The 21760-nt window shown below is 47.9% G+C and overlaps 9 protein-coding genes across 9 annotated transcripts; 5 read left to right on the top strand and 4 right to left on the bottom strand.

The window, feature by feature from the left end:
• Positions 1-1965: 1965 nt before the first annotated feature.
• FPOAC1_003381 (uncharacterized protein) lies at positions 1966-2499 on the bottom strand (the record flags this gene model as incomplete). The annotated part of the gene is made up of 2 exons (XM_044847948.1): positions 1966-2379; positions 2452-2499. 2 exons carry the CDS (start codon positions 2497-2499, stop codon positions 1966-1968), a joined length of 462 nt encoding a protein of 153 aa, XP_044713864.1.
• A 144-nt stretch (positions 2500-2643) lies between these two features.
• Positions 2644-3237, bottom strand: FPOAC1_003380 (uncharacterized protein; the record flags this gene model as incomplete). Its single annotated transcript, XM_044847947.1, has 3 exons — positions 2644-2715; positions 2969-3016; positions 3112-3237. The coding sequence occupies 3 exons, from the start codon at positions 3235-3237 to the stop codon at positions 2644-2646; spliced, it is 246 nt and encodes an 81-aa protein (XP_044713863.1).
• Positions 3238-5006: 1769 nt separating this feature from the next.
• FPOAC1_003379 (uncharacterized protein) lies at positions 5007-6238 on the top strand (the record flags this gene model as incomplete). Its single annotated transcript, XM_044847946.1, has 4 exons — positions 5007-5472; positions 5525-5664; positions 6112-6170; positions 6223-6238. 4 exons carry the CDS (start codon positions 5007-5009, stop codon positions 6236-6238), a joined length of 681 nt encoding a protein of 226 aa, XP_044713862.1.
• Positions 6239-6386: 148 nt separating this feature from the next.
• On the top strand, positions 6387-7195 carry FPOAC1_003378 (uncharacterized protein; the record flags this gene model as incomplete). The annotated part of the gene is made up of 3 exons (XM_044847945.1): positions 6387-6389; positions 6437-6742; positions 6818-7195. 3 exons carry the CDS (start codon positions 6387-6389, stop codon positions 7193-7195), a joined length of 687 nt encoding a protein of 228 aa, XP_044713861.1.
• Positions 7196-8323: 1128 nt separating this feature from the next.
• FPOAC1_003377 (uncharacterized protein) lies at positions 8324-9004 on the top strand (the record flags this gene model as incomplete). The annotated part of the gene is made up of 3 exons (XM_044847944.1): positions 8324-8620; positions 8673-8849; positions 8912-9004. The coding sequence occupies 3 exons, from the start codon at positions 8324-8326 to the stop codon at positions 9002-9004; spliced, it is 567 nt and encodes a 188-aa protein (XP_044713860.1).
• An 80-nt stretch (positions 9005-9084) lies between these two features.
• Positions 9085-9312, top strand: FPOAC1_003376 (uncharacterized protein; the record flags this gene model as incomplete). The annotated part of the gene is made up of 1 exon (XM_044847943.1): positions 9085-9312. One exon carries the CDS (start codon positions 9085-9087, stop codon positions 9310-9312), a length of 228 nt encoding a protein of 75 aa, XP_044713859.1.
• A 2799-nt stretch (positions 9313-12111) lies between these two features.
• Positions 12112-12627, top strand: FPOAC1_003375 (uncharacterized protein; the record flags this gene model as incomplete). Its single annotated transcript, XM_044847942.1, has 3 exons — positions 12112-12348; positions 12399-12467; positions 12523-12627. 3 exons carry the CDS (start codon positions 12112-12114, stop codon positions 12625-12627), a joined length of 411 nt encoding a protein of 136 aa, XP_044713858.1.
• Positions 12628-14817: 2190 nt separating this feature from the next.
• Positions 14818-16375, bottom strand: GLN1 (glutamate--ammonia ligase; the record flags this gene model as incomplete). The annotated part of the gene is made up of 6 exons (XM_044847941.1): positions 14818-15129; positions 15211-15419; positions 15544-15626; positions 15677-16011; positions 16192-16314; positions 16373-16375. 6 exons carry the CDS (start codon positions 16373-16375, stop codon positions 14818-14820), a joined length of 1065 nt encoding a protein of 354 aa, XP_044713857.1.
• A 4073-nt stretch (positions 16376-20448) lies between these two features.
• FPOAC1_003373 (uncharacterized protein) lies at positions 20449-21675 on the bottom strand (the record flags this gene model as incomplete). The annotated part of the gene is made up of 3 exons (XM_044847940.1): positions 20449-21305; positions 21357-21438; positions 21490-21675. 3 exons carry the CDS (start codon positions 21673-21675, stop codon positions 20449-20451), a joined length of 1125 nt encoding a protein of 374 aa, XP_044713856.1.
• Between the last annotated feature and the right edge of the window lie 85 nt (positions 21676-21760).

Below are 21760 nucleotides of genomic sequence, written 5' to 3'. Positions count from 1 at the left end.
GGTGGATGGTGGGCAGACGTCTAGTGCTCGTGTGTGTGGCATCGGGTCGCTTAGGATTTGTTGTCGAGATTGACAGGTATGCGATTGCCCGGCGAAAGCTGGGTTACTCAATGGGGCTCATTCTTGATGCGAGGGGCCGGTATCCCGTTGACCCTTGGGTGACGGTCTTGTTCCATTTTTTTACACTCTAAACTTCGCTGGAAGTTCTCACGGGACAAGGATCTGAACCCGGGACGAGATGGGTTGGAGTTTTTATGATGATGACCAATATTAGAGTCAAGCACTGAGTCAGAAAATCTGGCGTTGTAGACCACCAAACTATGTCAACTGAAAAACTTCAACCTTCTTGTTTTTGGTTATAGATAGCTACTAGACAGACTGCTCATGATTGTGTACATTTGGGGCGATGTGTTTTTGTGGTTCTAAGCCGTGGCTTAATATGCTTCAAGTGCATTCCATGATGTTGTCGCCATGCGTCTCGGCTATCAAAACTGCATGCATCGTTGAATGTTCATCTACCCGAAGGCTCTGTTTGAGGCTCTGCCGCTTGTCTTTGGACCCAGGCGTGTTATTTCCGTACTCGCTGGGACGTCTCTACGACATGGCACCAAGGTATTAACAATATCTACCATACATACCTCTTAGGCGTTGAGCAGTAGCTCTTAAACTTATAATAGCCGTCAATACCGCAAGAATCTTTTGCGCTAGGAACATAAGGGACGAAAGTCTCGCATGTAGTTTTATGCTACTTAGACCATGTTTATGATATTTAGTCTTTCTCATACCTCGACGCTTAGAGGATGCTGTGTCAAATGCTGAACAGGAGTATTGCATCAACCAGCAGCAAGCCTCTAGTTGTTTGCCGCAGTTGTGATGAAGATCATGAAAACCGAGTGTCATCAGTCAGTCAAATTGACCTGCTGGTGGTAACTAGCCGGGAAATCTATACATCTTCTAGACTAGCACTCAATGAAGTCTCAAGGTTGGGCTATTAGAAAGGCTCTGAGTCCATGCCGCTTTGCTTTGACTCGTGCGCTGCTGCAGGGACGAAGAAACATCACTCGCTTTCTGGCGCTGCGCTGCTTAACGAAACCCCTCTCCTCTTCAACACCACAGGCAGATACGTGAAGTCTTTGTCCTTTCGCCCTTGCCAATCTTCTTTAATAAATTCTTCCCAAGCTAACAGGATGTTGTCCTGGGTTTAGGAGCGGCCAGTTGCCAACTCGCTGCGAGCAGGGTGAGGGTAAGGCTCAAACTGAAGTAACGCTGTCGGAGCCTCTGCATTTTGTGGCTAAGGGTCCTTAGTGGATAAACATGGAAAGAGGTCTCTCGAGTGGTGGTGCTACTGTAGGCGTAGCATCGTGATGAGGAGGCCATTCGTGAGAGTCAAGTGGTGAGCGAACTCTCAACAAGGTGATCCAGATACCGACAGTCGAGTGATCGCTAAGACCCAGGACTACCCAGATAGACTACTGTGTCTGTAGAGCTGAAATTGGTTGTTTCCGCACTTGCAACGAACCAAGAATGTGGTCTGCATGAACCGCCTCAAAGCCTAGTTACAGGGGATACATGCCAACGGAAATGGTTTATTAACACACACACCACATTCATGCGTGTTGTCTGGTTGACCGACCATAGGTTCGGGACTTCAATACGACTACATTTGCTGGGCATTTCCATATAGGATGTTTGGATTCCTGGGTGTTGATTTGAGCTAGCTTAGACAAAACTACTGGTAGATGCACAACTTTCCACCTTGAAGTAACCCATTGTAGTACCACTGCGTTGTTTTCCGATCAAATCCCCTAGTAAATCAAAGCTTACTTCGCTTTACCCGCGCCACATCACGAGGACCACCCTTGGTCAGGGTCAACTAGTTATCCCTCTTCCGCTTGCGTTGACTGGCCGTGCTACCTGGGGTATCGGCCATTTGAACATCTGAAGAACTAGCTATCATCCTCACCATCACTCCCGAGAACACCAGAACGTCGACCAATCTCTGCTTAGGACCTGGGCCGCCGGAACTGTCCTCCTCGTCAGGCTCATTCCGGAACTCAGTGGAGGACTGAAAAGAAACCAGGCAATGGCTGTGTAAAAGTGAGCTTCCAGGCGGACTTTTTGGTGTCCATCTTGAACCAATCGACATGAAGCCGGGGGTACCAGTTGCCCTCCTGACCTAGGTAGCACCGGAGGACCGCGTACGCGCATATTACCCGGTACTCGTCGGCAACAGGCATCGATATAACTCTCGGCAGCCAGTGTCGTTGCATATTTTTCCAAGTTCCAGGCGTCGACAAAAGCATCGTAAGAGTCCCGTTGACGGAGGACCCACCAATGTACTTCTTTCTCCTGGTTCATTCGCCATAGTCGCCTAATGGCCTAGATCTAAGTGCCTAGATTCTGAAGACGCTCGACGATGATGCCATGGCGACAAGCAAGATGTGAACTGACACCAAAACTGGACAACTGGAGGGAGGTGACAAGGGCGCTGATTGGCATGATGGCGGAGTTGAACTTCTTTACCGCACTGTCTCGCTCGCCTGAGAATACTTCAAGCTACCCAAGGTAACCTTTTCTCTTGCAGGATTTGAGCACGTGGCCTCAGTCTGATAGCAGACATAGACCCGGAAATATCCTCCCCCATCATTCGGAGAACTCTTGGAATGTCTGGTCCAGGACACCTGATGGGCACATGTAGATGGAGGTCGTAAGCATCTAAACATGGTCAGCGAAATCCAAAATTGAACATGAGGGACGTCGCATTTGCAACTAACAAGCCGTTTCGGTGACGGACCTGTAGGTCATCCAGTGGATAACAGAAAAGTTGGCCTTTGAGATTTAGATTATGAAAATAAATAGCCTACGTATGGTCTAAATATCATAAACTGGCCTACTGATTTCATCTCTTATCTTTCTATAGACCAACGTTTCTGGTACCATGATGGTTGCGAAGTGCGGATTAACTTACCAATATGCTGATCAGGTTCCAGTTTCTTGCCAGGCGCGTGTCCTCTTCCTAAATCAAGTCCTGAGCACCGCGATGCAGGTCAAACTTCTGGGTAGCAAGCTGGTAATCGTCGTTGTCCGGATGCAATGTCGCTATTTACACACGTGAAAGCTCTTGTCGTAGATGACAAATTCGGCCTCATCGCCTTGCGCATTGTCGATTGTCTTCAGCTTGATGCGATTGATATCGGTGGCATCTAGCTTTAGTTGGCGGATCTTGTCCAAGAACATTCGCGTCAGCTCAACAACTTGCTACGGCGAACGTTCTGGCCCTGAAAAAGTGCTGGGGGATATCTTTCCAGGGCCTTGAGTCAGGTATTTAGATAAGTTCATTGGTAGGCAGGGGGGGGGATAGGAGCTTAGTACTGCCCACCTGCAGCATCCAGTGAGGGAAGTCTGGTGTGAAGATGAGAAACTACCCAGAGGAGAAGAAAGGGAGGAGACATTTTAGAAAAATAGCAAGTAGGGCAGTGCGAGCGAGGTTTTGTCTGAGGCACCTTAGCGAAGTTTTTCAAAACGGCATCTAGGGCTCTGAGGGTTAGGCACAATCGCGTGTTTGTTGCAGGCAGCTATTGATAGTACATGGCAGCACCACGACAATCGACGTCCATTAATGCAGAATTGGCATCGTATAATGAAAGTTTGGTATCAGATTGTTCTGACGCATTACTTATACTGTTAACAATCTTACTGGTGGTCCTGTTTTCAATGAGTGTTGGTTCCGCATTGAATTGCAGTACCGGCCCGCGAGACTTGCAAACAAAAAACATTCTACTAAAATGACTCCTCTCTTTTCTGGACAGCAGACAGGATGATGAGAAATTAATCATCAAAGGCGGACTACCATGTAAAGTCGAGCAAGTATTAATGATTTTCAACTGCCCCTGATTGGAATTCTGTGATATCTATTTGCGGTTTGTCCCTGATCGTAGTGCATATAAGCTTTGCGAAATAGATATTGGATAATTGCTGTTTCTTATCTGCACATATATGAACCAGATATTCTTGGTCACAGGAGTTGGCAAATATGTGTTAACGCATGCCCCTGATTAACTCCTTATACGTGGAAACAGCTGCTGGCGGCCTCAGAGGCAACTGAAAAACCAGTGTATTATCTCAGACTATGTTTCCTACTTTTTATATTTTTCATATCCTAATTTTCGTCATAAATTAGATAAATCTGATTCATCTGTTATGCACTATCTGGCACAGTCGAGTTGTCTATAGGTTAACTCAGGGTCAAGTAGTCGGGTGGCACTGGAAACGGACCGCCGACAGCTGCAAGCAGCTCTCTCTACCTAGTAGGTAGGTACCTACCATAGGGGAAGAGGGGGGTTTTTAAACATGCCCAGATGACAATTTAAGGCTGTTGACTGGCTGTCGATGGTACACACATGATATTAGAATCTAATACACTATGTAGGTACTGCTGACATGGTATCGATAGCCTAATTTTGTCACCTGGGCATGTTTAAAAACCCCCCCAACCCGCGATGGTAGCCAGTGGTTTAGCCAGGTATTGTTTTCCTCCTGTTTGTATTATGCTCTGTTGAGGGGGCGACCAAGTATTTCTCACTGCTGCCTAATTTTCAAAACCTCTCCTCTCCTTCTCCGCCTCCACTTTCTCCTCTCTGTTTTCTTCATTTTGCAACCCATCCTCCCGCACACAACTCTTGACCACTCGCCCAGAAACACTCGATGCCCTTCAAGATAGTACGTGCTTCATGAAATATTTTGCTACATATCAGTGAGCTTGTCTAACTCGTCTTAGCGTTATGCGGGGGGTGCCGATACCCCTTCCCAAACATTCCCTCAAGGCACACGAAGACAAGCCTTCGGGCCATGACCCTTTGCTTGCCGAAGAGCCTAAACCGGGAAATTTACGTGCAGTGATTGCTCAGAACGCGGGCACACATCTGGCGAGTATCTGCTGAAGCGGTACTCTACGTGTGGACAGATCACCACTTCTTCAATCATATCACACTCGCCGGGAGCCAGTGATGTACCGCATGCGGGAAGTCCGGGCACACAGCTCCGGTGACCTGAAGACCTTGACCAAGGCCATCAATGAGAGCCACAGCCGCTTTCTACCCGACTCGTCTTGCATCAACCATGCCAAACGCAGCCATACATCTGGTGAATGTAACTCGCATAACTTCTTATATTCTACATGTGGAAGAAAGGGGCACCATCTCTTCAACTGTACCACGACCGCCGAGAGCCTCCGAGTCCAGCACAGTCGATACCAAGCTGCTTCTGCCTGGCGACAAGCGCACCTTTGCCGACAAACTCACCCGATAGGTGGTGCAGAAGGAGCGCGCTCAAGACCTATCGGACTCCTTCTCCAAGCATGCTCCCGATTACCAAGACCTTTACCGAAGGCCAAGCTCCCAAACCTGGTAACGATGGCTTCCCATGGAGTCGGCTTCGCAATGTTTCTTACCAATGTTTGTCGACATCATGAATGTAAGAGATCCGTTATGGCTACAGTCGTCTTGCACTACTAACTCTCTGACAGGTGGCTCCGAAACTTTGGTCGAGTGCATTTCTTACATCGGGGACGAGGGATTTGAGGAGACTAAACTTGCGATGGACACCTCCGCCAGATCTCTCACGATGAAGTCTTTTGCCATCAACTCTTTGAAGCATCCTGAGCCTGTCAACTCCCTCTCATCACCATCCATGATGACTGATCACTTCTCTTCTCGCCATCACACCTTTCTCCCGGCCGAGTCGCTGCCGATATACAAAGCGATCGGGTCTTGCATTACCACAACTAATGGCTATCTCGAATGATTTCAGGACTCAACGTTTCACTTCTTTTTTCTCGCCGCATCCCCCCTCTCCAAAACCAACACAGTGCTGGATTGTAACCGACTGGGTCTTGTCATTACCTATCCCTAATGACTGACCAGTAGGAAATGTACCACTTCACTTTACATCAAACCATCTCGCCACAGCACCTTCTTCATGCCTAAGACGAGGCTGTATCAGAATATCGTCCGGGTCTTGTCATTACCCACCCCCAATGACTAACTAGTAGGAAAACCGTATCAAACGTTACACAACAACAACAACAATATCTTCTCATCATCATCCCTCCAGCCTAAGACGAGACTGAACCGCGAAATCGTCAATTTATTTCCCCCTTTTCCCATCATCCAGTAAGTACTACTCATCGGCCAGATAATATTTTTTTACTGACCCAGCAACCAGTTCAGCTCAGCCCTAGCCCAGAAAAAATAAGTGCGCACAAATTCACCAAAAATTACCCCGCATGCACACAATATTTTTGTCCACCTCTCTCCTTTCCATTCAACCTTTCACTCCACACCCACTCCACAGATCAGCCTTCATCGATATCGAACGACTAAGCCAAGATGGTAAGTTCCTCAGGATGTTTTCCGCTATATTTTCTAACAAGTCTTAGGGTTCCGACGAAGCACTTAGGTACCTCGTGGACTTCGATGAAAGCCTTGTATCGAAAGTCAACCTGCTGAAGGAGCTTCCCGGAGTTGGCAATGTTGTCACCGACAATGCCGGATCTCCCTTGGTTCAAGCTATCTTTGATGCACTACCTGCTGCGATGAAGAGATGCCTCACGGAAATGAGCGAGTCCTTTGCCAGACTGCACTTCATTACAGGCCCCGCTGGCACCGGAAAGACGTACCTAATGGAGGTCCTTATTCTTCTTGCAATCTTCGGCAACGGCATCGAAAATCCAGCGAAGTACAAGGTTCTATACATCTTGAAGAATGACGCTCACGTTGAAACGTTCCATCAACGTCTGACTCAAACCTTCCAAGACTAGGGATTCTCGGAAGACAACAAATCACAGCGTCTACCAAACATCGACCGATATTCAGATGTACAAAGTCCCATCGATCGCGCCAAGAACGGACATGCTTGTTCTGCTGAAGAGACTGCAGCGTTCAAACAGCAGTGCGAAATGGTCAGGGAATTCTCTGGTATTATGGTAACGACTCATGCTGGATGCGCCTCTCCCCTTCTACAACAAGAACTCCAGCCTGATCTTATCATCATCGATGATGCCTCCAACATGAGTGAGACAACATCAAATTACATCATGGCTCACTTCGAACCCAAGGCATGGGTCATCACAGGCGACGGTACTCATGACTACTTCCAGTACGATGAAGCTGCCGAGGATCATGTTGACTGGGTCTAAACGATGTTTGAGATGGATTGGTCGCTGGCTATGAAGGAAATGATATGACGAAGGATGAGCACAAAGAGCATGAATAGCGTGCAAGGAAGATAGATATGACAAAGAAGAACATCAAAAGGGGCGACCGGTTTGGCGGGAGTGGCGGCGGAGGTTGTTTTCAATTCTATCAACAGGAACAGTTAGCAGGATCAATTTCAACAACTTGACCCATCTATTGAAGCCGTAAATATTTGTGAATGCATCGTCGCTATAATCAGCCACGACATTGAATTCCATATACGACTTTCCTGGTACGTACCAGTACATCAAATGTGGAATGCCTCTATCTCGATAGCCACTACGATCTTTCCACGGAATTCCATGATTGCCTACCTAGGCAGAGCACTGCAAACTCATTGAATTCAAGGCCGTAGTTATTGCTTCCCTGACATTTTAGCAATGTAGGTAGCTACCCGCAAACAAACATGGACAGCTGCCGCAGCCCCAGGTACCTAGCCTACAACAAAGGGGCGCCCCGCATGCGCCTTGTATTTTGTCAGGCTTCCAACTTTGCACAAACCAGCTTTCACAGCACCACTCGGTACCAAACTGGCCAAGACGGCAAGATATCTTTCTTTCTACAGCTTTTCTTATTGACCTTCAAGTTTGGAGGGAGCACTGGGACGCCTTCTCCCCAAAGTTTCTAAGCATACCGATCGATACCTCTTTGACTTTCGACAAGCTTCCTACGCCGATGAAGACGTGCCTGGCAGACCTTGGTAATTCCGCCATTTTATTGTGAGTGCCGCAGCTCCTGCCTCTAGATATCGTGGCCACTGGAGGCATAAGAGACGAAATTAGTATGTCATTTTATGTTCTTTAGACTATACTCTTAGGTCATTACATCCTAAAGCTTAGGAGCTAACCTTTCTGTTGCCCAACAGTTCGTGGATGCGCACATGAAGGCACTGCTGCTTTTCGCACTCTCCGGCAACGGTCTCGTGATCCCGAGCTTGCGTGGGTTCGTATCAGAATCTTGTACATTTTGAACAACAACGTTAGGATTGAGACGTTCTGCCAACGCCGATTTCAAGCTTTTCTGGCAAGTGGTTCTCGAAAGATAACGACTCACTGCGCGTGCCTGATATCATGCATCTTTACCCTCCCTCTGGAAGAGGAGGTGCGATGTACCGAAAACTCGTTCAAGCCTACCCCCAAAGAGAACGGTCCCTTGACGCTATCTATGCCAATGTCCTCGACTACAAGTCAGCCGCCAGGCTTGCAAGGAACGCAAACCGCGACAAGGCTCTCCACCAGTATGCCAGTGACAGCATATCAAACCATCCAGAATGTCACTCGTATCTACAAGAGTCGGTGAATCGCATCAAGAACGGAGACACTCTTTCTGAGGACCAATATGCCTCATTCAAACAACAGATCAAGACTGTTTACCACGATACAATTAACGAATTTTCTGGCGTTGTGGTAACCACTGCAGTACCCTGCTGTTATCCGCGAAGAACTCAAGCCTGAACTTGTCATTTTTGATGAAGCAGCTACCATGGATGAAGCGTCGCTATTCATCCTCATCGCCAATACGTGCCCAACCCACTATATAAAGTGCGATGGTCCTCATCTGGATCGCATCCGTCGGCCAGCACGTTTGAGCGTTAGGGTACGAAAATAAATATCCTAAGAAGTCTAATCTAAATATCATAAACTGACCTGCTAATTTAGTCTTTTACGTTTCCAACGGCCAAATCTTCTGATGCCTTGAGGAAGTCCCAAGAAGAGAAGCCTTCGGACGATGAGCTTTTGGCCTCAAGCTAGATGCCGCCGATATATATCGCATCAAGCTCAAGACAATCGACAATGCACAAGGTGATGAGACCGGCATTGTCATATACGACATGGTCACTACCACATTCACACCCGCTTTCGTTGCTGCAGAGTTTCGAAACACCCTCGGACTTGGCCGATCCATGGCTTTCCTCGTCGTTATCGCTAATCGTGGCAATTTTATCGGTCACGAGAAGAATGAGATCACAAAGGGATGCGCTCTTGAACTCTCGCGTATCTATGACTCTTTTTGCGGAACTCAAAGTCAACAAGCGTATCGAGTCTTGCAAGAACTGTGAGACGCATGGCCACAAGACTACTGATTGCAACGACGCTGTTATCGATGAGTCCGACAAGACATGCGAGCGAACCTTTTGTGGTGAGAAAGGCCACACTGCCGCATTTCGTCCGAAACGCTTTTTACAGCAATTGCGCACAAGGCGGTCACACATCTGACGAGTGCCCTCTTGAGCATTTCCTTTGCTCTGCTTGTGGACGAAGGCTGCCACTTCTTCACACCACACCCACTGGGAGCCAGTGGTGCACCGGCTGATGATCGGAACGGCAAGCAAGGAGCTTGGGCCGGTAAAGAAGTTCCCGGACTTGGGAAGGCAATGATATTTGGTAAACTTATCATCAAACGAAGGGCTAATCGATGGTCATGGAGAAGGAACGAATCGAGGAGCGAGGCGTGAAGAGAATGCAAGGAAAACAGAAAAGTAAAACTGAGATCGGTTTGGTGGGAGTGGTGGTCCAAGAAGCATAACCTAAGTAACATAAACTGACCTGTTAATTTCGTCCCTTATGCTTAACATGGTATTAGAACATGCGAGGACCGGGAACTACCTTGTTCTGGCTCCCTCTATGAGCGGCTTTGGGGGGCCGCACTCTGCGTCTCCCGCATAATCCGCGCTCATCGTTAAATTTTTGACTCGTATTTGATGAAAAGCTTATTATAATAAGGCTTGAGTACTAACCTTCGGCTGGAAATTTGTGATGTCTTTTTGACACTGCTGCTTAACGCAACGGCTCACACAGCCCCTTCCTCAACCGCCTTGGCAGCATGCCCACCTTACTTCTTGTTGTCATGTGTGAGGTGTTGAGAGGTAGTGGTACGAGTCCCATCTAAACCAAGATGCCTTCCACCTTGGAAAGCTTTGTCGAAATTCGTAAAGTCTACGTTGGCTCAAGTGTTCCATATCGCCAGTCACTCGAGTTCCAACTTGAATAGCTCTTCGAGGTATGCGTACCTTAACAATGGTGACCAATTCGCTAAGCAGACTATCGAGTGAGCAGGTAACCGAAGATGCGGACCCTGTTTTCAGTATCGGAGGGGGAAGGCACGACTGTGAAATGGAACGAGTGGCCTTATCGGGTATAAGGTGAGGTAAGTGCGTCTTGGATGTTATCGTATAACGTACGCCTAGGTATACTCATTAGCATGAATCAGATAGCAGGTGTAATGGAAACATACCTTGGGCTTCTTCTTCACAGCGCCTTCCTCAGCCGTGCCAGGCTGGCCCCGTTTACCAGAACGATAAACGTCCCGCCGACGGAGCTTTCGCCAGGAGCCGGTACCTTGTTGTTGGTGGTGTAAGACGCCATTTTGGTGCGGAGAGAATTGTTTTGGAAAGAAAAGCGAAATGGTTGTTAAAGTGTATGTTGAAGAGAAGAGGGACAGGCTTGGTGATTTGGGTTTTGTAATGTAGAGCTGGCTGTACGTCTAGCCAGGGAAAGAGCGCTCAGGGGGGAGCGGTGCACAGCGGGAATCTGCAACTACCTACCTACGAACAATCACCTAACTGCACCTAGGAGGTGGTTGAGTGAACACACTCATTGTCGTAGAGTATTCTTCTGATCAGATGTCCTATCTTATTGACCACACCTATGCCCTAGATTCAGCTGATGGGCAAAACAGAGTTTGTTATTCGAGCTTCATGATGCAAAAATATCTTATGAGGGTATATTGCATCTTCTTTTTTGGATCGGTGTTATCCTTTTCGGTCGGCTCCAGGCGAAGAATGACTCGGTCCGAGATCCTATAAAGCAAAGCTGTCGTATAGACCGCTTGACCAGATACCTTAAGAACGAAGGCCCCCGTTATCAGGATAACGTGGCTATTTGGGTCAATATCAGCTTCTGACAAGAGCACATCCTTCATAGTCGCACAATGCTGCCGCGTTATTCCCGGAAAGATGGGGCTGAGCCAAGCTGTCAACATCTTTAAACGTAACGATTGGTCTGCCTGCCGAATTAAATTGATTGCCGGCCGTTTGATCCCTGCTGCAGATCGGCTCGGGGTTCAAAATAGACAAGATAGCAGGGAGCCAGAGGGTTCCCCTCTTACTCAGTTTAATTGCGAGTCTTCTGGAACAAGCGTAATCAAGTTTCGGATACAACAAGGATTAGACGGCGATACCATATCACGACAAGCTTTATAGCTCCGTGCCGCGAAGCTGTGTGTTCTCAAAACAATTACTTAAAGGTCCAAGTTGTTTCTATGCCATTATTTAATCTTTTCGTCTGGGGGCTGTTGGAAATCAGGCAACTCAGACAACATTCAAGAAGATCTGCAGCGTCCAGAGGGATAGCTGGACACTTGTGGACAAGTAGACATCTATATACGGGTGGGTGACGATAACGCAACCACCAAGATGTCTATGTCTTTACCCTCGCTGACCCTGTCGTGGCTTCATTTGCGTCCTGCAATCAACTCTCACCAACACGACTGGTCGAATTCTACAGCGTTTTTGGGGCCATCGTGATACGTTTGCTTTACCAGCTTTCCTCTAATGATTATCTTCATCTCCAGCATGTCTAAATGGAATCGGAGACCGCTAGAAGCATACAAGACGAAATTAGTGGGGCACTTTATGCTCCTTAGACTATACTTCTTCGACTACTTATTTTTTACCCTAAGACTTAGGAAGCCCTTTCTTTAAGATTAATTATAACAATACAAAGGTAAGCTTTAACCCTTTTCTTTATTATAATTTAATAAAACTTTGATATTATTAAGAAATCACTACAAAAAGGCACACAGCCTAATCCTAGAGGAACGCCGCCCTGGACGACTCAACCGGAAGACCCAAGACGACATGGTTCGATGGTATTCAGCCTTTGGAGCCAACTTTCAACATGAATGGACCCCAAGGAAAGCTTATATCCGTGGCTACTCTCCTGTCACTGAGCCAGCACCTAGTCTCATGGCTATTACCCGGGTTGGAGAGCCAACTCCGATCTTTGGGCCAGAAGCAGCCCAGCCAACTGTCTATACAGACAATCCCCAGGAAGCTATCAATGCCCCAGACGCATCTGATACCTCTGAGCAGCTAGTATGCTTTATCCCTATATTAAAGATGTTTTATTTGCTGATTGTTTCCAGGGGCATCGCAGTAGGCATACTGCACGTATACTCTTTGCGCCTGCAGAGTGGTCAGATGATGAGGGCAACGTGAGAATTAGTTCTAAATTGAACCCAATTGAAATAAAAAGCTAATGCAGTCTAGAATACCTCCGTCGCCTTGTCCTCTGCTGCCTCGCCCTCTGCTGCTTCGCCCTCTGCTGCTTCGCCCTCTGCTGCTTCATCTTCTGATGATGATGACTTGGTATAACTTTGGAATCACTTCCAGAGTGATTCCAAAGTTATACCAAAACAGGTCTTCCAAAACCACCCTCAGGAAGCAGAACCTTCTATCTCTATCAATGATAATTGGGATGAGGTTGAAGTATGTTACTTCCTATCTGAAAATCATTTTTAAACTAATATATATTTAGTTTGCATGCTCAGTCCCCTTCAACAATGCTGGCCTCCCAGCAATCTCACAAATGCGCCATAATTATGGATTCTCTACCAAGAAGCAGAAGTGTGACCACCGCGCTGCAGTACCACAGAACTGCCCACCCTCCAAACACTATGATCCTAAATGTCAGATCTGGTCTTTACATAAACGCCCCTTTAGACCAGGACGTTTGTTATTTTGGAGGATAACATACGCTGAGATACTTTCCCCTCGTTTAGCTCTACAGCAGGAGATAAGCTTGGCCGTGGTATATTTTACTAGATGGGATGAAACTAGTAGGCCAGCTTATGCTACTTAGGCTAGGCTTTTAGGCTCTTTATTTTTGTTCCTTAAGGCTTAGGAGGCTAATCTTTCTTCTTCACTCGGTTGAGCCGAGTACTCGGAAGAGGGTTAACCAAAGAATTACCGTTTGGTCGCTGGTCGGGGTTTGGCTAATTTCAGCTATAGACTAGAACGTCGTGGCCCTCTGTCTCCTCTCCCTAACGTTCGTATCGGTGTAATCTGTGTGTCGCCTACTTGGGAATGTGTCTGCAGGTTTTGTATATGGCTACCGAGGCCCCTGGATATCAGAAAAATTGGCCGATAAAGGCATAAGAGACGAAATTAGTGGGACACTTTATGGTCCTTAGACTTCAGTTCTTAGACTACTTATTCTTATATCCTAAGGCTTAGGCGGCTATTTTTTCTCCTACCATGTTCCAAAAGCTAATCTTGGGGGCCATTGCCTTCTCAGGTGTTAATTTTCATGTTGATGCCGTTGCCCCAACAAAGAAGGGTCCGAAGTGTAGATGCATCGTTGACCGGATGGGTGGTGGTAGTGGTGTTCAAGGTATAACACCAAGTACTGCCTTAACCGTGTCAAACGTTACTCTACCGTTGAGAATGGATGCATTATCCTGGTGTATTGCTGTCAATACTGCACGAGTCCGACTCAAGCATGAATACTTATTTGATGAGGCTTCTCTGTGGCTATTCAAGCATTCCACGGCGTAACAGAACAAAACAAACTTATCGTCGGCGGGCCTGTTGGCGTGGTGTCGGAAGTAGCACATTGTTTTTCGTTAAACTGCGACTGTTTCTTTCAATATTCATTGGCGTGTCCTTACTTCTTTCTCTTTTCCTTCCTTGTATTTAGCCTTTTCTCTGCAGCAATCTTTGTCACTATCAAATTGGTAATCAATCTGTCACTTTTGCGCTCGCGTGTATAATATCGGACAGTGACGATATCCCCGGCCTATTTTTTTCTCGCAACTAAGAGCAAATAACCAAAATCCACATTACCTAGACCTGTAAATTTGTCCAGTCAGTACATTCATAGCGATTTAATAACGTAGTGGGCGGCAAAAGACATGACTGTAAGCTTTAGGATAGAAAAATAAACAACCGAAGAAGCCTGATCTAAATAGCATAAACTGAACTAATAATTTATTGTCTTATGTTCCCAGCGGTCGGTTTTTCTGAAACCTGGACAACAATGAACAGTAGATGGGTCCGCACATTGGGAAGGAGATCACGACCTTCCTCACAAGCTTTGGTGGTGGTCAAGACGGTTAGTGGGTCCACGCCTGCAGTTGTCGCGTGGCATTAATAACCTTAAATTCTCCGATGAGAAACGCGGGGTAACCGATTGGCTTTTTTTGTCCGGAGGCAGGTACGGGCACGTTTGATTTGACTACATGCTTGCTGTTGACAAAGACAAGCATTTGCGACAAAACGAAATATTTCTCTGAAGGTTTGCCGACTGCAAAGGAATTTCTGGCGGGTTATTGGAATGCGAACATGTTATTATTACTTAGAAGAACCAATGTTGCGGGACCAAAAACTGCAAACAGACACCTCTTCAAAGTACGCGGCATTGAAAGTTTTAAACTGTTTCACTGATTCTTGTCATTACTGGGTCCCTTTGGGACTCATGCTCATGCTATCTATATAATCAAATAGTTTCCCAAACCGTCACGCCGTAAACCATGGGACGAAATCGTCTTATCATCAAAAACACGCTTATTCCATTGAGAATTGGAGAAGGACTTTGGTGACCCGGTAAGGGTCAGCGTTGGAAGCAGGACGGCGGTCCTCGAAGTAACCGTAGCCCTTGGCAGCAGTTTCGCGAGGAACGCGGATACTTGTGCCACGGTTGGCGACGCCCCAAGAAAAGGAGTCAATGGAACCCGTCTCATGGCGACCAGTCAAGCGCAGGTCGTTGTCCTCGCCATACTCGGCAATGCACTCGACGTGATGAGGCTCAAGCTTCTTCAGCGCCTCCTCAATGACCTTCATGCCACCCTCCTCGCGCATGGCCTTGGTGGAAAAGTTCTGAGACAAATGTTAGTAAAACTCCATCAATCCTTGGCCAAATCGAATGATTTCTGGCTCAAAATGATCAGAAAGACTTACGGAATGCATTCCAGCACCGTTCCAATCTCCCGGGATGGGTTTGGGGTGTAGAGAGACCTTTGCGCCGAATTCCTCGGCCACACGGTGAAGGAAGAATCGAGAAACCCAGAGCTGGTCACCCATCTCGATACCGGTGCAGGGACCGACCTGGTACTCCCACTGGGCAGGCATAACCTCAGCATTTGTTCCAGAAATCTGGATACCAGCGTCTATCGATTCGTTAGCACCAGGCGTGAGAATGTACGTTGGGGGTGTTCGCCGGTGTGGTCAGAGAACCAGCCGGAGCCGGACACCTGACTACTTGCGCCTCTTTCCCTTTCAGGATGTACTTACATAAGCAGGCCTTGTAGTGAGCCTCAACGATATCGCGCTGGACAACCTTGCCAGTACCAACACCACAGTAGTATTCACCCTGACTATAAGATTGTTAGAAGTCATCTTTGAGAACGATTGGATCATTACTTACGGAGCAGGGAAACCGCCAGAAGGCCAGCCATAGGGTCTGTCGTCAGATCCGAGCAGTGTGTACTCTTGCTCGAGACCGAACCAAGGCTCCTCGTCGGCATATGTCTTCATGACCTTGATACAATCATGACGGAAGTTGAACTTGTTGGGAGTACCGTCTGAGTCGTAGCACTCTGCAAGCACGATGATGTTGGGAGAACCGCGGAAAGGGTCGGGGTAGACGGCACAGGGTCGGAGGTAGACATCTGAGTTCTCGCCGGGGGCCTGCTTGGTGGATGAACCGTCAAAGTTCCAGACAGGGAGGTCCTCAGGCTTGTATTCCTTTTCGGGGAGAGTCTACCGTATGATCAGCAAACAATTCGATGTTCGATATACGTTGAACCGATATCGTTCTCGCTCCTTCCTCTCTTGCCAGCGCGCAATAACATCGGCAGGTGGATACAACCCGTTCTATTTTTGGCGCTTGGGAAAGGAAGGCGCGATCGCCAGCGTTCAACATCAGAAATTTGAACTTACTCGAGACTTGGATCGGGTACCACCCTCAGCATCAACCCAGACGTACTCAGCCATGATCATGCCCTTCTGATCAAGCTTGAGGTACTTCTGGAGAGTCTCCGTCCTTGAGGTAATGGGAGCAGCCTGGAAACCGTGTAAGTCAACATGATAGCGATCTGGAGACGTTCTGGATGAGACGAACCATTGTGAATGTGTTTTTGGTTGGTGAAAAGGAACTAAGAGAAGAGAGATAGTATTGAGATACAAACGTATCAAACAATTAAACGGAAATGTGTAGGATGATCGAAAATGAACTTTTAGAAGCCTGGGGCAAGGCGGGTTTTATGTTTACGGATTCGAGCCGTCAAAGAAGGTTGACTGTCTCTCGTCCGCCCAAAGATAAGGATTCCCTGCGGCCGGATGCAGGGGCGTGGTTGTTACCGGCTTTCAGAGGTGTGGGGTTGTTTACTATCATCAGAAACTATAATTGGTGCGCGGCGGGACTTTGAGAGGGGGGTGGCGTTCAAGTTGCATGCACAGGGAGATACTTGATTTCTACCACGGATCGTCTATTCTTCAGCACGTCGTCGTCACGAAATAATCGCTATTAATTCAAAGCCAACTTTCGCTATAATGTATAATTCCCTGGCCGCTTAAAAAATACAACAGTCCGTCATCGCAGAGATACAAGGGCAACACACTTGTTCAGTGCTTAGATCTCGATTTGCTCCTTTAATGCAATCATTGAGCGGCATGGACGAAACTCTCGGGGCATAGCCGTCTTGTGCTGGGTATAGCACTGAATGCGTATGACATAACGGGGGGCGGCTTCGGCGGAGAAGCAGAGGGGGGTGGTTGTAGGGTGTGCGGTACGTCCCTCTGTTCGTTTTGACACAGCCGCTCGGCTGGGATCGCCAGCGGCATATGGCGGTGCTGTTTTATCGACATCCTATCTAACCAACACCGGCCCGGAGAGGTTGGCTCGGTGATTTTTACGGCGTGGTTTGACGATGATTCGGCTCAGTGCCGGCTCAATGCTGTTTAACAGTCAGTTATCTGACAATAGTAGGCGGATATCAAGTGTTTTTACTCCGCTTACGGAGCCCTGACTCTGATCAGGAGATAGAAGACCCAGTGAGCCGCAACTAATTGACCCAACGTCTTATCGCGACATTGATCCATTAACAGTTAAAGGTTGAGTTAATTGCGTGTATGCTTGCACGTCCTGATACCGCAAAAGGGATGGCGATGGTGGGGTGAGTGTCAATCGTATATCTGCCCTGTGTAATATATTGTAGTTGCTTCGCCAGAAATCAAATGCCTCTTTTTTGCAATATCAAGCAATGTCTTCATATCGATGGTTGAGTCAACAAGTTATCTGTTGCAAACCATAGATAGGGACAACTTCCCGACGCACATCCGTACCTGTATCCCCGGGAAACTGAACCCCCAAACTTCTCCCACTCTTGAGCATCGAGGCTATCTAATGGTGCCCGCGCCTTCGTGGGCAAAGATTCTGGGGTCGGGTGGGACATGTGCCTCTCAGTGGGTGACAGAAGGAAAAAAGCCTAGCGATTGTTGGATTCCTGAATGATAAAGCATTTTGTTTATCTCTTCTGATGTGTAAAAGCTGAAATCCAGATCCCTGACCGTTCGGTGTCTGCGACATACACATTAGTAGAGCTCAACGTCCTTGTTAACATGCCTTCTTCAACATAATTCATTCTTCATCGCACACGCCAGCGACATCAATAACAGAAAAGAAATATGCGGTGGGTATTGACATAGGCCAAACCCATGTATTCCCCAGGAACCAGTGACAACGTTCGGTTCAGACCCTGTCATGGATCTCTGGGTCACATTCGTACGTGCTTGACAAGACAAGAAGCGAAAGGCGCACACAGGGCATGTCAGATACCATCATGCGCCCTGAGCCCTCTGTAAATGTGAGCCCCAGACTTCTTGGCCCAGCTATTTCGAGAGCCGCTTGAAACCTGGTGCTTGTGACTCTCCAAGAAGCCCCAACAGCCTCGGTGGTTCCGGTTTGTCCCTGATCTGTTACCAAATCGTTTCTTGGGCCCCAGTAAAACCATACTATTCTGGGAAAGACGGCCCTGCTTCTTTATTCGACCTGTCCAACCACGGGCGGCGACGCCATAGGCGGAAGTCCTGCCCTTCTACCGCCGCTTCTTTTTAGCACTACATCAGCGCTGCCCGGGTGTAGGTGGCTTTGGTCTTTTTGGGTACGGTATTCTTTTTTTGGGGTGGCGTCGGTGATGAGGATGACTAGGCGTGCTTGGAGAGAGACACCGACTCTTATCATTCATTCTTGATTGGCTCCAAGCATGCTCTGCATAATGCCTGTTATCTCACGTTGGGCTTTCAGTAGGACGGCTTTGAAGCCGTTTCAGACGTCAAAGCCTCTGGTTGGCTACCTTTTCAATGCCGACGAACTGTAAATCGCTCAGCAGAACTGAGTTTCCTCCATTTCCCCAGACCGTAGATTGCTTGTACATAATTTTCGGGACGCTCCAGATTTTCAGGCACTTCTCCATTCAACTCAGCCCTGACACAAATGTGCGGCTGATGACTCCGGCTTCGGGATGGGCGATGAGGTTCGACAGTGATGGTGACTATTGATGAGCATTGGATTAGCGTCGGTCCGGTCATGTCACTCGATTTCTTCACCTCTTCTTCCATTTCTCCTTGGAAAAGCGATCTAGAATCAAAGGAACGACTCCATTCTGCCGGTGCCCAGCCCAGGGTTCAATTATTCCCGAGCTGAATCCGACTGGCTGTACTGTAACAAATTGTTCCTGTAATATGTGGGTTGACTAGACTGGGGTGTCAGAGTACAAAGTCGTGACTTGAGACAAGACAAAACATTTTGCAAGGTTAGTCGAAATTGAATTTGCGCAAATGCATGATGAGCTTGTTGTAATTCCTTTCGAGGACCCTTGACCTGGACTCTCCTCCCGTGAAGTTTGAGGTATTGTGATAATGATTATTCGAGACTTTTCTTGCGGGGCCGGCTCGCACGAGACCAGAACAGACGATAGAACCCCTGGCATGCAGGGGTATTTCATTTTCCGACTCTTTAATTGACAAGCTCTCAAGTAAATGTATGGTAATGATAAGGCAGGCCAAGACCTGGAATAATACCCAAATGGGGCGCTTTCGTATGAGCCTGAAAGGGATGAAAAGGATAAATTTTATTTTGTGTTATTGGGATGGGCTGATGCGTACCTGGAAACGTATCGTGCAGATCGTTCCTGCTTTGTCGAGTTGTATTCTATTTGAGAGGGAGCGACGAGTAAGATAGCGATACGGGTTTTGGCAACTACGCCACGGATGTGCTTGCCGCTTTTCTATCTACGATACCCTCAACCTAAACAGAAACGAAAAACTTTACATTTTTGATCGAGAAAACAGAGACTCGCGATAACTTCACTTCTTCATTTGACCTGTAATAGCTACTCAAACAGGCAATTCTCCTGCTTCAATGTCCCACCCAACTCGAGATGGAGATCTGCCGCCCCCGCAATCCCCATTGAACTTGCTGCGAATCAGTCAACCAATCAGGCTCAACCTTGAACCTATTACACATTTAAATGAGCAACTTGAACTCGTCAGGTCCTGGGCTTACCCCAGGTTTCCGTCGATATCTTGCTATCTCTGGGTAGCAAAGAGCAATTAATCTCGATCACTAAAGGCCTCGAGGTTATTGGATCGCCAGAAAAAGAAAGCAAATCGTTTGGCTTTTCTCGCTCCCACCCTCCAATTTTTCTAGTAATAAATCTGGGGAATTGGGTGATGGAATCACGTCTGGATAATTCGACGCACGAATGAGGTTGGACAAACCTGCTGAGGAGATATCGTTCCGGGTTTTGAATCTGAATCTTCCGGTTCCGCATTGAGCGTCGCATTGATGAAGAATTCAAGCGCCTGGAGCTTCGGAATCATCTCCGGGTCTGATGTCCCGATGCGTTGCGACTCACGCCGAGACCCGGCGGGGGGATTGACGGGGTGTGACGGACCTTCACCGGGGCTTGACCGTGCCAAGCTGGAATCGTTCAAGATTTCTGTGTCTTGACGCAGTTCAACACCATCCAGTGGCAACGGGTAACGGTGGTTTTATCTCATGATGGATCAAGACCTACCAGATTGGGCGGCGGGTTCCTTTTTACATCACTTTATTCTCATTTGTCTTGGCAAAAAAAAAGGGCCAAGTTCAAAAAATTGTTCTTGACCCTCAAAATGACGTCGCTACTTGTGTCACTACACACCCATGACGCTCTGGATGGGTACGTCCCAGTACCAACTTGCAGCCGCCATGCCGCCGACGCTCATCATAGCCGCCATGAGGAAATTGACATCATTGTTGTCTAGAAGATCCCACCCGTTCTCAATGGTTCGCGATGGTCGTTGATCTCCAAAACTTGACTTGCGGTGCTTGTCCTTGGGGTCGTAAACCTCGGCGTGAGCATCGTGATCGTCTGCGATGGCGGAGCCATCTGGCATCTCTTTGACGTCTTCCTTTTTCAAATGCGCTGCAGAACCCTCAGTAGACTCGGCGACCAGCACCCGGTTGCCACCCTCGCCCTCAACTATTTTGCCAGAACGTACGTCACGAACCGAACGTTGAAACAGGCCTCCTAAGAAACTGTCTAAGACACTGCCAAGAGCACCCCAGAGCACCATGAACCCCATGAATTTGCGGCGCTCCAGCATCGTCCATGGTGCACCACCTGCGGGCGTCTGAGCTGACTCTTCTGTGCACGATGGCAGAAACAGCATAGAGGCAGTGACAATAATCATGGACCCCAGCAGACCTGCACCCAGTCCCAGTAGAGTAACACCGCCGTTTGTTCCGCGAGGGACTTTTCGTAGAGTCGGTGATGTGATGAGGCGGGGTTGTCCTGAGGAGAGGATGCCAAGTTCGGAGCTGAAGGTATCGGCCGCAACGGCCGCATAGTTGGCGATGATTCCAACGACCAGGAGGTCACCGCCCCATGAGAAGCATAATGATCCCGTGGGATCCGGGGTATTGGGATCGGCGAATGCGGCTTCTCGTTTGCGTAGCTGGTTTGCGTGGAGGAGGGAGAGGACAGAGGCCATCAAACTGTTGGCGAGGACTGCAGAAGTGTCAGCTATTTGTGAAGGAGTAACTATATCCAAGCGCTTACCTTGGACGTGTGTTCTAGGCCCTTCTCCTCCAGACGTGCCCTTAGAACGAAGAGTATAATTGGCTTTGATTCCTTCTTTGATCTGGAGTTTTGTCAGAATAGGGGTTTTTATGATACAGCGGGCGCAACTCACGTGTGTCACACGCGTCCCAGCAAGGAAGAAAACGCATAGGAGTGCGAATGGTAGATTCCATGGGTGATATGCGTGGGCGATAGCTGTCAGAGTCGCAGCGAAGATGCCAGCGGGCGTCAAAGAGTTTCTGCTCTTGGCGCGGTAAATGAGCGCGCAAGTCGCGGGGAATGCGTACAACAATCTCATGACTGATTCCTCAAGCGCTTAGAATATTGGAAAGTGCAGGGCGCAAAGCAAGCTGGGGTTGTTAAGCTCCCTTGTAGTTAAATCA

The sequence above is a fragment of the Fusarium poae genome, chromosome 1, assembly GCF_019609905.1.
Source record: "Fusarium poae strain DAOMC 252244 chromosome 1, whole genome shotgun sequence".
Classification (NCBI taxonomy): Eukaryota; Fungi; Ascomycota; class Sordariomycetes; order Hypocreales; family Nectriaceae; genus Fusarium; species Fusarium poae.
Note: the sequence above shows the minus strand (reverse complement) of the source record. Positions and strands in the feature narration are given on the sequence as shown.